Source organism: Schistosoma mansoni, chromosome 5 (assembly GCF_000237925.1).
Source record: "Schistosoma mansoni strain Puerto Rico chromosome 5, complete genome".
Classification (NCBI taxonomy): domain Eukaryota; kingdom Metazoa; phylum Platyhelminthes; class Trematoda; order Strigeidida; family Schistosomatidae; genus Schistosoma; species Schistosoma mansoni.
The window spans coordinates 7,247,114-7,259,764 of NC_031499.1; the positions used below are offsets into that span (position 1 = coordinate 7,247,114).

At 35.3% G+C, this 12,651-nt stretch overlaps 1 protein-coding gene and 1 non-coding gene across 2 annotated transcripts in view; one reads left to right on the forward strand and one right to left on the reverse strand.

Annotated features, from left to right (window-relative positions):
* The window catches only part of Smp_143930 (putative sh3 and multiple ankyrin repeat domains protein 1,2 (shank1,2)), a gene marked incomplete at both ends in the record, with an annotated part of 57,146 nt that overhangs the window by 36,420 nt on the left and 8,075 nt on the right, over positions 1 to 12,651 (forward strand). Inside the window, 5 exons of the mRNA XM_018797767.1 lie at positions 748 to 1,009; positions 4,672 to 4,738; positions 4,820 to 5,013; positions 7,360 to 7,396; positions 8,831 to 8,916. Coding sequence (XP_018652776.1) covers positions 748 to 1,009; positions 4,672 to 4,738; positions 4,820 to 5,013; positions 7,360 to 7,396; positions 8,831 to 8,916 — 646 coding nt within the window. The remainder of the gene's footprint in view (positions 1 to 747; positions 1,010 to 4,671; positions 4,739 to 4,819; positions 5,014 to 7,359; positions 7,397 to 8,830; positions 8,917 to 12,651) is intronic.
* Smp_tRNA_00227_Pseudo_TTG.1.1 lies at positions 9,146 to 9,212 on the reverse strand. Its single transcript has one exon. It is a non-coding gene (tRNA).

Sequence of the window (12,651 nt, forward strand, 5' to 3'; positions counted from 1 at the left end):
CACAAGATGCACATATGCCAACAAGAGACTGATCAATTGTAGTCCTATACATCAATGGAAGGATTCAAGTAAACAATACCAAGTGAATCCAAACCTAATGATCATTTATAACTTTCATAAAGTTTTTATTCCCAAACTTTCTCTATATAGTCAGCTAATCCAAGAGTATTTATAAGATCTCAATAGATGAATCCGGTAATTAGTAACACTATTATCGTTTAGCTTTTTTAAAGTGAGTTCGTTTTCCACGAGATGGGGTTACTAACTCAATTCCCAACCCTCCTCCTTTATCCGGGCTTGGGACCGGTAGTAACCTCCGAAGTAGCTACAGGCTGAGTTATATGAAGTCAATTGTCCAGAATATTCTAAATTTCAATATCTATTTTTAATTCAGAATAGAAAAAAATATCTGAAAACCGAACTGAACTTTTTTATAAACAATTAAATGACTTAAATATTTCTCTGAAGTGTTTTGTAGATATTTTAGTAATTTTATATAGTTGAGATCACGAATCATTTGAAGCTAGATCACCATGGAAAACATCGAAGCACTGGAAGGCCATTTCGTCTTGCTGAGGAGTTCCACAATAGGCCGTCCAGTGCTTCCATGTTTTCCATAATGGTCTCACTTCAGTTGATTCATAACCTCAACCATATGAAATATTTCTGTTTTATGATTATACTACTGAAAAATATTTAAGTAAACGTTTTAAAAAATGTTCATTTTTATTGATTTAATTTATCAAGGCTTGTTTAAATGGTCGTAGTAAAACATTAAAACAATTAATTATTTATGGAGCTGATTTAAATGCTCAAGTTGAAAATCACAATACACCATTACATTTATGTGTATTAGCTGATGAAATGGAATGTTTATTATTATTATTACGTTATGGTGCATTACCAACAATAATTAATTCATCTGGACAAACACCATATGAATTAGCTATACTTATTGAACGTATGAATTTAGCTAAAATTTTACAAAATTTTGATGAAAATTTAATTGGTAAGTAGATTTTATCTTTTTAAAAGGTTACAGTTTCATCTAGATTCTAGGTATATCTTGTTAATAAATTGAATCAAGGATGCGCGTTTCGTCCTATTCTGGATTCGTCAGCTGGATGTAACTGCATTTTAAAGTTGATATTCAGTCTGTGACTTCAGCTTGATACCGTTAGCCACTTACACAAGTAAGTGACTATCAGGATTCAGTAACTGAGTGAATAACGTGATGGCGTTTGAAGCGAACACTATTAGGTTCGAGTCTCAGAGTGAACATCAACTCTGAGATGCAGGTACATCCAGCTGTCGAGTCCCAAATAAGATGAAACGCATGTCAAACTGGATTCCACTGCTAGCCACTATCTATCTTTGCTTATAATACTTGTGAATTAAGACTATATCGAGGCAATACGCACAGTATGCACCTATGTCAATTAGAGACTGACCAGTTGTAGTCCTAAACATCAATGGGAAAATGCAAAGAAACAATACCAAGTGAATTCAAATAGTAAACAGTTCAACTTACGCAACATGTTAATGTTTACCATATACAAAACAAGTAACTACTTTTCATAGTTCTGAATGCTGTCATTATTATTGTAATCTGATAATGTATTCATAATGTGAAAATGAAATTAAACTTTGAAACGAACTAAGATCATAAGATTCCTTCAAAATAAAATGATCCAATCAATATATTCTGTAAAGAATATTTTATGATGACTACAAACTGTTGATATTCTTTAAAATCGATAGTTATTACAAACAAAGATTTAACATAATTTAGTCAAGAAGGGATCAGAAAAACAAGAGCATTATATTTACAACTGAAGAACATCTGGAACTCAAAACAACTATCTGTCAACCAACAACAAGATCAGAATCTTCAATATAAATGTCAAGACAGCTCTACTGTATGGGGCAGAAACATGGAGAACTATAAAAGCCATCATCCAGAAAATACAGGTGTTTATTAACAGTTGTCTACGCAAAATACTTCGGATCCGTTGGCCAGACACTATCAGCAACATTCTACTGTGCGAGAGGACAAACCAGATTCCATCCAGAGGAGGAAGAAATCAGGAAAAAGTGCTGGAAGTGGATAGGACATATATTGAGGAAATCACCCGATTGCATCACAAGACAAGCCCTCATACGAAATCCTGAGGGCCAAAGGAGAAGAGGAAGACCAAAGAACACATTACGACGAGAAATGAAGACAGACATGAGAAAAATGGACAACAATTGGATAGAATTAGAAAGGAAGGCCCGGGACAGAGTGAGTTGGAGAATGCTGATCGGCGGCCTATGTTTCATTGTGGGCAACAGGCGTAAGTAAATAATTTAATCAAGGAAAGTGAAGTAGATTGTCCAAGAAAACGATACATATTGAGATATAAATTATAATAATTAAGACCAATGTATATTTTATATTGAAAATATCGTTAAATAAACTACTTGGAGGTTATAGTTATTAATATTCATAACTATTAGTGGCCAAACCATTAATCGACGTAAATATGTGGCAATTAACTTCATTAATGAATTGGTAAATGATTGGATTACGTAATCAGTGAAATGATTTTCTTATAATAAACTCTATCATATCAGAAAGAAGTTTATCATGCTTTTATGTCATATACATAAATCGTGTTAGAAGTACTCATTGTTAACGGATTCTGTTGAACCGGGTAAAAGTGAAAATTATTTTTGAATAAATATTTTGAATGACTCAAGGTTTCTGTTATAATATCTTATGGCCAAATGGATGACCAGTTAATGTATGACGTGTTAAAACCGCCAATCAGAGAGGAGCGAATTATCGATCAGAGCAATGATACACGAAACCTGGACAAGCAGTCTATAGTGCTTATCGGTTCTGCTTCCCATCTAGCCCAGTCAGTTACGTCCAAAACACCAATAACAGTCTCTGCAATATATGAATTATTATTCTCAAACATACTGGGTTTATATACCAAACAAAACAGACCACATCGTACCATAAAATAGAAAATAATATTTATACAAGAATTAGCCAAATGTGACTGTGAATAGGGGGAACAGTAATCAATAGACTGAATATAACTCAGGAATGGCAAATCGTGCAGTAATAGTCTTTAGGTCAAAATAAAGCTCATCACGAATATGAATAGTTAAGTTACTTAACAATTATACAGTAAGAAATATACATATCATATTGGTCCATAAATAATTCTCAAAGTTACCATCCATAATTCCCCACGGGATACAACAGTTTTCCTTACTTCAGGTTCCCTATTCATTGAGTATCCGACGATTATATCTGTGAAAAGTTTACTTTCATTCAGATCATAGATTTTAAGGAACTTAATTTGAAAAAAAACTAAACATTGATTCCTTTTACTCATTTTGTTACATTTTCTATCACACATATTTTTAAATTCTTCTGGAGGCAATACAAATCCAATGTAACATACCAAAACTAGTTGACTCTCAGGAACATTTCTTCTTTTGGTCAGTTTTTTTCATTCTTGAGATCTCTACATTTATAAATACATTAATACAAATAAAGACAATCCTTTTCATAGTGAGGATTTTGTTTATGAAATTGAGTGAATGAAAAGCGAATGTTCGGCGCTTCAACCGGGTTGATGGACACGGAAAGTTCACCTAGGGGAGTTGGAAAACCCTAATTTCAAACCAATGGTGCACATGGGCTCCAGTATCCTGAGGGAGCAAGTGGCGTATGAATCAATCGTCAGTCACCGGTTACCATGGGACTGCATCTCCTTACGATGCTCCACTGCACTGCCTTGTGGATCAGACCTTTAAGTCAAAGACTCCAGGTGTGGCCGACTAAGAGAACCACCTGCTTCAGTTGGGGTACCTGGGTAGTATCACAGCCCTCACACAAATCTCATTTGATTTGTGTAACCCATATATATCTGATACTCCCTTGTACCAATGTTTATGTGTTGAAATAACTAAAGCTCATATATATTTGGTGCTTCCTTGTATCAATGTTTATATACTTAAATAAATAAAATGAAATATAAGTATCACATTACGATTTAAGTCAATGAGTATTGTTGTTTTGTAGCTTTGTTTGAATGAATTCTCGATACTTTGATGATGATGATAATTACATGTTCAAGAAACAATATTTGTACTTTAATGTCAATATTATTGAAAGGTATGTTTTAAAACAATTTGTAAGATGACTGTAACTTCAGGACGACCTCTAGATAATCAATACCGTGATATCAGATGGATGAGGGTCTTCCGCAAGAATATATATAAAAAGCACTAGTACACATCCATCTCTGCTTACCATGCTTGTGAATTAAGGCTATATTGAGGCAATACGCACAGTATGTACATATGCCAATTAGAGACTAACCAGTTGCAGTCCTAAGCATCAATGGGAAGATTCAAACAAACAATAATGAATGAATTTACATATTCAGTTTGTTATAATTATTCATATGATCAACAATATTTGATTGTAGAGTTCATTAATGACTTGGTTTTGTTTGAATCGTTATGGAAGTTCCATTCTCGTTGAATATTCGATTCAACATAATGTTTAAAAACGATAGTTCGATGTCCTATTCCTACCTATTAGCGTTTCTATTATTCAATTTCGTTTTTTTTAATAACTGATTTGTCTATTTATTTATGATCTAGAGGGAATCGATCAAAAACCTGTATACAATAAAGATAGACGACCGACAATTCATGGTCCAAGAGCAGTGTACGACAGTGTTCACTTTCCTCAATATAACAATAATAATAATAATAATGGTAATAATAATAATAACAGTAACCCAACAAGTACCCGTAAACCAAGTAAAGCTATGTCAGTCGATAGAGAATTACCTCCAACTCCTTATCAAAGATGTTTATCATTTGATATGAATGATTTAAGACAGATTACACCAAAACGAATCAATCAATATGTATTTCATAATAAAGTTGATTTTCGTACTCCAGATATTGCTCGACGTAATAGTGTCGATAAAAAAGAAGGTACTATGAACAATAACAATAACAATAGCAGCAGCAGCAGCAGCAACAACAACAACAGGCCTTCATTACCTATTCGACGACAAATGACTTATAGTAATAACAATGATAATTATGGAGGAACTATTTATAATCATAATAATTTACAAGGTAAGTAGTATAATACATATAATTGCACTTCTAGCAATGTAATGCACATATGATGATTCGTATCAGACATAAATATAACCGATAGTTAGCTTTAAATCTGTTGTTTATTTACAAATGGGCACCAGATATATATGCGCAACACACATCTCATTTGATTCGTAGGAGGGCTGTGATACTGCACGGGTGCCCAAACTGAAGCAGATGGTTTACTTAGGGGGTCACACCCGGAGCCTTCGACCTAAACATCTGGTCCACAAGGCAGTGGAGCGTCGTAAAGAGATGCAGTCTCATGGTAGACAGTGACCGACGATTGATTCATACGCCATTTGTCCCCTCAGGATACTGGAGCCCATGTGCACCATTGGTTTGTAATCAGGGTTTTCCAACTCCTCTAGGTGGACTCGCCGTGTCCACCAACCCTGTTAAAGTGCTGGACATTCGCTTTTCGTCCTCTCAATTTCGTAAACAACACCCCTGTCGTAAGAAGGCAGTGAGTAGGACTTCCCTGACAGAGGCTATATACGCGTGGCTATGTGAGAGCATTGGGAGAGGGAGAGCAGACTCTCCGTACTCTTGGCCGTAAATCTGTTGTAAATAATCTTTATTTCCATCGATATCCTCTGGTCATAAAACTTAATGACCCTAAGTTCTATCTCTGTTGAGGTTGTGCAGAAGATTTCATTACTAAAATGAAACAGCTGTCCAACGTTTCCAGGTGTTTGATATGACACCGGTTAATGTTCATTTGTTACGGAAACTGCTAGTGAAATCTTGTTTTGTTAAATTCAAGAAGCCTACCAATTTAAATATTTTTTGATAGAATACAACGTGTTGTGACTTTATAAAAGAAGACTATTGCCAATTCGTTATGGTTTTATGTCCGGCTTTTTCTCACATGAATTATCCACCAATCAAAATACGACTTTTCTAATCTTAACACTGTGCCAAATTAGTGACGTTCAACTGGTATGAGCAGTTTAGCGTCCTTATTGATCTCTTGTCCACCTAGCCCTCCCAATTGAGTCAACAACACCAATTACAGCTTCTGCTATACGAATCATTTATTTCAAGCATACTCGGTTTATATACCAGACAGACAGATCGCATCACACTATGAAATAGAATATAATATTTGTACAAGATCAAGCCAAATGTGGCTTTGAACATGGGATACAATAATCAATAAACTAAATATCATTTAGGGAACAGTAAATCGTACAGTAATAATTCATAGGTCAAAATGAACCTTATAATAAGATGAATATAGATATACACAATCTAATGACTCAATAGTTAAAGAATAAGAATATATATATAGAATAATCGTCCATTAATAGGTCCCGGAAGTTACCCATACTTATGTCTTCACCAGGATGTAACACACTGACTACTTATAAAATCTATACTTAATATGTTCACATCTGGTGACCATATACTTACTATCGAGATTTATAAATGAACTTCATGTGTGATATGCGAATGTTGGTTGAGTTGATAGTTACTTTACCATTATAAGTTAAATTGGACAGTTTTGTTCGTATAAAAGAAAGCCTGAGTATATATATGGTTAGAATTAACAGATTACCTTAAAGCTTTCTCATTTAATTGAAGAAAGATATTGAATGATTTCCAAACAACCTTTGAATAACTAGTATTGAATATGAATTTATTGGATATCAATTTAGTAGTAGTCTGAAAATATCATACAATGTAGTAGATAGGCACTGAATTTGATCCTTGACTATGTATATGAACATTGTAAATTAGTCTTAAACTAGAATATCAACTAAGATATCAACTCACTGAAGACAATGGTGAACAGTTGCTCAACTTCATGGATTGGTTAAAGTTAGATATTAACACCGTTGGATGTTGGTCCACTCAGTGGTCTAGTGGTTAAGCGCACGCGCGCGCGAGACTAATAGGTCCTGGGTTGGAACCTCGCGAGGAGGGATCGTGCATGCGCACTGTCACTGAGCAGTCCCACAATAGGACGAAACCACCGTCCAGTGCTTCCAGGTTTCTCATGATAGTCTCACTTCAATTGACTCATGATTTCAACTATAAAAATGAAAGCTTCATAGTTGAACTATTTTAGCTCAGGGGACATGACACGATCAAAATTATGTCACTGATATTTATAAAGCTGAATCTGATCATTTATTGAATAATTTTCTTTTTTTCATTGATTTATTCTAGGTATTCCCAAATTTTCTCGACGATTAAATTTCATAAGGTAGTATTCTACTACTATTATAACTATTAATAGTAGTATTATGATTTTTTCCATGATCTACATAATTATTATTATATTTAAAATGCTTCAATGAATGAAAAATGAACTCTTATTTGTATATAATGACTGAATAGTTACTTGGCTTCTTTATGTTAACATCAAAAGAATTTTTTAAAGAATAATAACTTCTGAAGATTCGTCATTTGTTGATACTGGTGATAGATCATAAAGTGGAATAAATCATATGTCCAACGCTTCTCAAGTTTTGTTATAATCGGATAGTCATTGGAAATTATATGTTTACATAGTTGTTTTAAGGAAACTTCTAGTCAAACTGGAGATAAAAATATACGGTCACATTGCTAAGAAGTACCATACTAGGATGAAATGGCTGTCGGTGAGACTATAATTTATGGACGAGCCAATCAGAAGCGTTTGAGGGATTTCAAGGTCACGGCGCCAATTTCAGTACCTGATGCTCATGTACGATCGGTTCAAAGAGAATTTTAGAGAAGACTTGACAATTAAGCGGCTACAATAAATGAGACTACTAAGAAGTTGTTGCTATGGTTTAGGGTTAGTGTTTAGGGTTAGGGTTTAAGGTTAAGGTTTAGGGTTAGGGTCTTAACCTTAATCGTGGTCCAGCGAAAAAAGTCATTTGAGTACCACAGTCACAAGTATGGGAACTTCTTAATAATACCTTCTCTTGTAGACGCTGAATTATCACGTCTTCTCTAAAATCCGCTGTAAATCGATCGTACGTATGCTTCAGGTACCGAACTTAGCACCGTGACCTTGAAAACCCGCGAAAGCTTCTGATTGGCTCGTCCATAAAGTTTAGTCCCGCCGTTTAAGTCTCTTGGTAAATATCGATGCTGCAGTACAAATACGTTCAGCTGAAAAATCTCAAATAGGGTGATCACCAGTTGGAAGTTGACAGTCCAATAATTCAACATCTAAATAATGTACATTCTTATCACTGTATATTGCCTTTTGTAATTTGTACAACAAAAGGTTGTACACTTTTCAAAAACACACCTGAATAGGCTACGCGATGAATAACCGTAATGATGTATTAAAACAAACAAAATTGGGACAAGTATTTAAAATATTTAGATGGTAGGAACAGGTAGCCCAGATGTTCAAGCAGACCGCCATACGATTATAAGTTGAAATTGATGAACATATGCAAACTTTATTGATCTGCATCCAACGTAATGTTTACTGAGAGAGTGATGTATTTGATCTACAAGATAAGAATTAGTCACAATACACTATGAACTCTTTAGTCTAATCAATTAGATGGTATAAAATACAGTAACTGTCATGAATGCTTTATGTTTAGTAGTTTGAATTCAATTGTTTATTAGTCTACTGTGTCATATATATGTACCTCTGATATATATATTTGCCTATTATTTGTAATGCCTTTAGACAACGTTATCAAAATTATTGTTTACGTTCAATCATTTTGGAACGTGGAACAACTGGTTATGGTTTTATTATGCAAGGATCAGATAGTAAGTAAACAATCCTTTGAAAGTATGATATTAATTAATTGAAAGTTGTTGTTTTTTTGTTGAGTTTTCTGAATTTATGTAAGTCAGTCAGTCAATCAGTCACAACATAGAACTTCTTACGTACGTACATCAGTTCGAGTTACCATACCACATCAGCACAGAGATGGACACACGTCTCCTATTTGATACTCGTCAGCTGGATGTGCCTGCATCTCAGACTTGTTGATGTTCACTCTGGGACTCGAACCCAGTACCATTAGCTTCAAACGCCATCGTGTTATCCACTCAGCTACTGAGTCCTAATAGCCATTTGCTTGTGCAATAGGGTGAAGTTTAAATTTACTTAGTATTGTTTGTTTGAATCTTCCCAATGATGTTGAGGACTGCAACTGGTCAGTCTCTTATTGACATATGTGCTTACTGTGCGTATTGCCTCGATATGGCCTTATTTCACAAGCTAGCCACTGTCCATCTTTGCTTATAATGCCATTGAGTTAAGGCTATATCGAGACAATACGCACAGTTTGCACATATACCAATTAGAGACTGACCAGTTTCAGTCTTAAAACATCAATGGCAAGATTCAAACAAACAATACTAAGTGAATTCTTATTATATGTTGAAATCGGATGAGGAATTTTCGAGAACTTGAAGACGGCTAGACTTTCGATTTATTCTAGTTTATGATCTATCACGAGCACCTACCCACTACATCACTACATAGTATTGAACCTTGTAGTTTACAGATCACTGTATGAGCAAAATACATGTAAGCCACTAAAATATTCTCTTCCTCTCTTTTACATAGATTTCAAAGAACGTTCATTTATTGCTAACAATTTACCCAGTCAAAGTATTTTAAGCGTTCAACCAAATAGTAAAGCAGAAAAAGCTGGACTTGCTCCAGGTGATTATATACTTGAGGTAAGTTTGTCAATGAAATTGACTGATGGACAAATAAAGTAACTAACTGACTGACTTCATTCCAGAACGTTGGTAGCGATGAAGAGTAGACCTTTAATCTAGGTTTCATGGTAGTTAAAATGCATCAACATTTTTTTGTTTCAATATGAATAAATGTGACAAATTACACTTGACGGAGAAGCTTTAGGGGATGTGAAAACCTTTACATATCTGGGCAGCATCATCGATGAACACGGTGGATCTGATGCAGATGTGAGGGCGAGGATCGGCAGAGCAGTAGCAGCATATATACAACTGAAAAACATCTGGAACTTAAAATTATTGCCAACCAACACCAAGGTTAGAATTCTCAATACAAACGTCAAGACAAATCTACTGTATAGGGCGGAGACGTGGAGAACTACGAAAGCCATTATCCAGAAGATATAAGTGTTTATTAACAGTTGTCTACTCAAGATACTTGGGATCCGTTGACCAGACACTATCAGCAACAAGTTACTGTGAGAGGCAACAAACCAGATTCCATCCAGAGGAGGAAGAAATCAGGAAGAAGCGCTGGAAGTGGATTGGGCACACTTCGAGGAAATCACCCAACTGCGTCACAAGACAAGCCTTCACATGGAATCCTGAGGGCCAAAGGAGAAGAGGAAGGCCAAAGAAAACATTACGCCGAGAAACGGAGACAGACATGAGAAGAATGAACAAAACCTGGATAGAACTATAAAGGGAGGTCCAGAACAGAGTGGGTTGGAGAAAGCTGGTCGGCAACCTATGCTCCATTGGGAGTATCAGGCGTAAGTAAGTAATGAATAAATGTGTACATAATGTGGAAGAAAGGTATATGAAGATGAAGAATGATACATAAGGTTTGAAGAAAATAGACAGATTTGTGATTTGTATGAAGTTATATGTTTTTCCTGTTATTATAATGGTAATGAATGGAGGTTGATTAGTCACTAGTGGCATATTTGCATCCAGAGCGAATTGCTTCGGTATTGTAGTGTCGTTGCATGTTTTCTACTCAGGTAGTTTAGTGTCTATTGGAGGAATTAACGACTTTCATTTAATCCTATTCTGCCCTCTTCAACATTAATATAAACTCATACCCATCACACAGGCTATTAACAAATCAAATTTAATAGCTAAATGTACAATAAGCTGAATTTGTAAGGCAAAGATACCACGTTCTAGCCCTAATGGTGTCATCGACTTCAATATCATATCTATATAATCTTTATTGCTAAGCTGATAATACTAACCAAATTGTAATACGATTACTAGTCTGATGGTTGGGTACCAATGAAAACAAAAATAAGGTTCAAAGTTTCATCCTGACTATTTCCAACCATCTAGCATTAAAATGTGTTTCAGAGAATGTTGAGTCACTCAGAACAGTAGCCACATTACAACTTCATCGAAATAATTTGATCGTAACTATAGACTAAGAAAAAACAAGATTGGTTAACACTCATAAGTCAAATATTCGCTACTAAAAAGAAACTCAAACGTAAGGTCTTAGACTTGAAGACTGGTTGGCATGGTTTTGAATCTCACAGAGAACATAAATTTTTTAAATATTTTAGGTGTACACCTTACTGACCAGTTCCATCTTTCACAAAACCTAGGTCCAACAGGGAATTCTTCTAAATATTTCTAATCATCCAATGATATCACCCATTAATTGGCTTTTTCCCCAACAAAGATAATATCATGGATCGAGCGAACTTAGACATCAACACCGTTGGATATCAAATGATGAGCACTCGTACGCGAGGCCGAAGGTCCTTGGTTCGAATCCCCCACAAAGGAACGCGGATGCGCTTTGCTGGAGATTCATACTGAGACGAAACAGCCTTCCAATTCTTCGAGGTTTTCATTGGTGATCTAGCTTAGATAGATATACCAATTTAACCGTTAAAATCACTACAATCTCTAAAAATCTCCATTTTGATAATAATCATATGATCACTCGTATTTAGCTTCAAGGTGGACTTCCCGGAGTCCTAATGAGAGGTCATGGCCAATGGAGTCTAATCCGTGTCTGGTGTGAGACAGTTATCCACTTAAGACAATGGATAAAGCTTTGCTCAAGATTATGGAAAGATGACATCTCCTACTTAAATACTAAATTTTAACTGAAATAAATCTAATTTTAAGAATGTTCAGTTAGGTAACCGTAATAAAAAATAATGGAATAATATAATTCGGTGAGACGAACCAATCAGAAACAAGATAACAGGTCATGGATTTTGTTGAGAAATTCATTCATCCATTTGGTTAAATAGCGTTTTGGCATTTTAGCTGATGTCAGTTAGGGGGTGAAAACCGTAAATCTGATTATTATCTCTAATCATTAACTGAAAATCATAAGTCTAATTCCTCACACTGATTTATAACCCTCATTTAGTCCTAATTAATAGGTGGACATGTTAATGGTCACTTTAGAATTGCGCAAAGTTAGTCCATACATTATAGTCTCACCAATAAGTCAAATACATAAATGAATTTTCAATACATATATATTCCATAGACTCATTGATCTACATAGACATTCAGGGAAAACGAAGTGACACATAGCAGAGAAGGTGAGTAAGCAAACCCGTTCTGATCAAACGTAATTCATAGTTGGAAAGAGTGAGTCAATTGAAGCTAGACTACCATGGAAAACGTGGAAGCATTGGACGGCCGTTTCGTCCTATTATGGGACTCCTCAGCAGTGCGCATCCACGATCCCGCCTCGCAAGATTCGAACCCAGGACCTACCAGTCTCGAGCCAGAGCCCTTAACCGATAGACCACTGAGCTGGCCGGT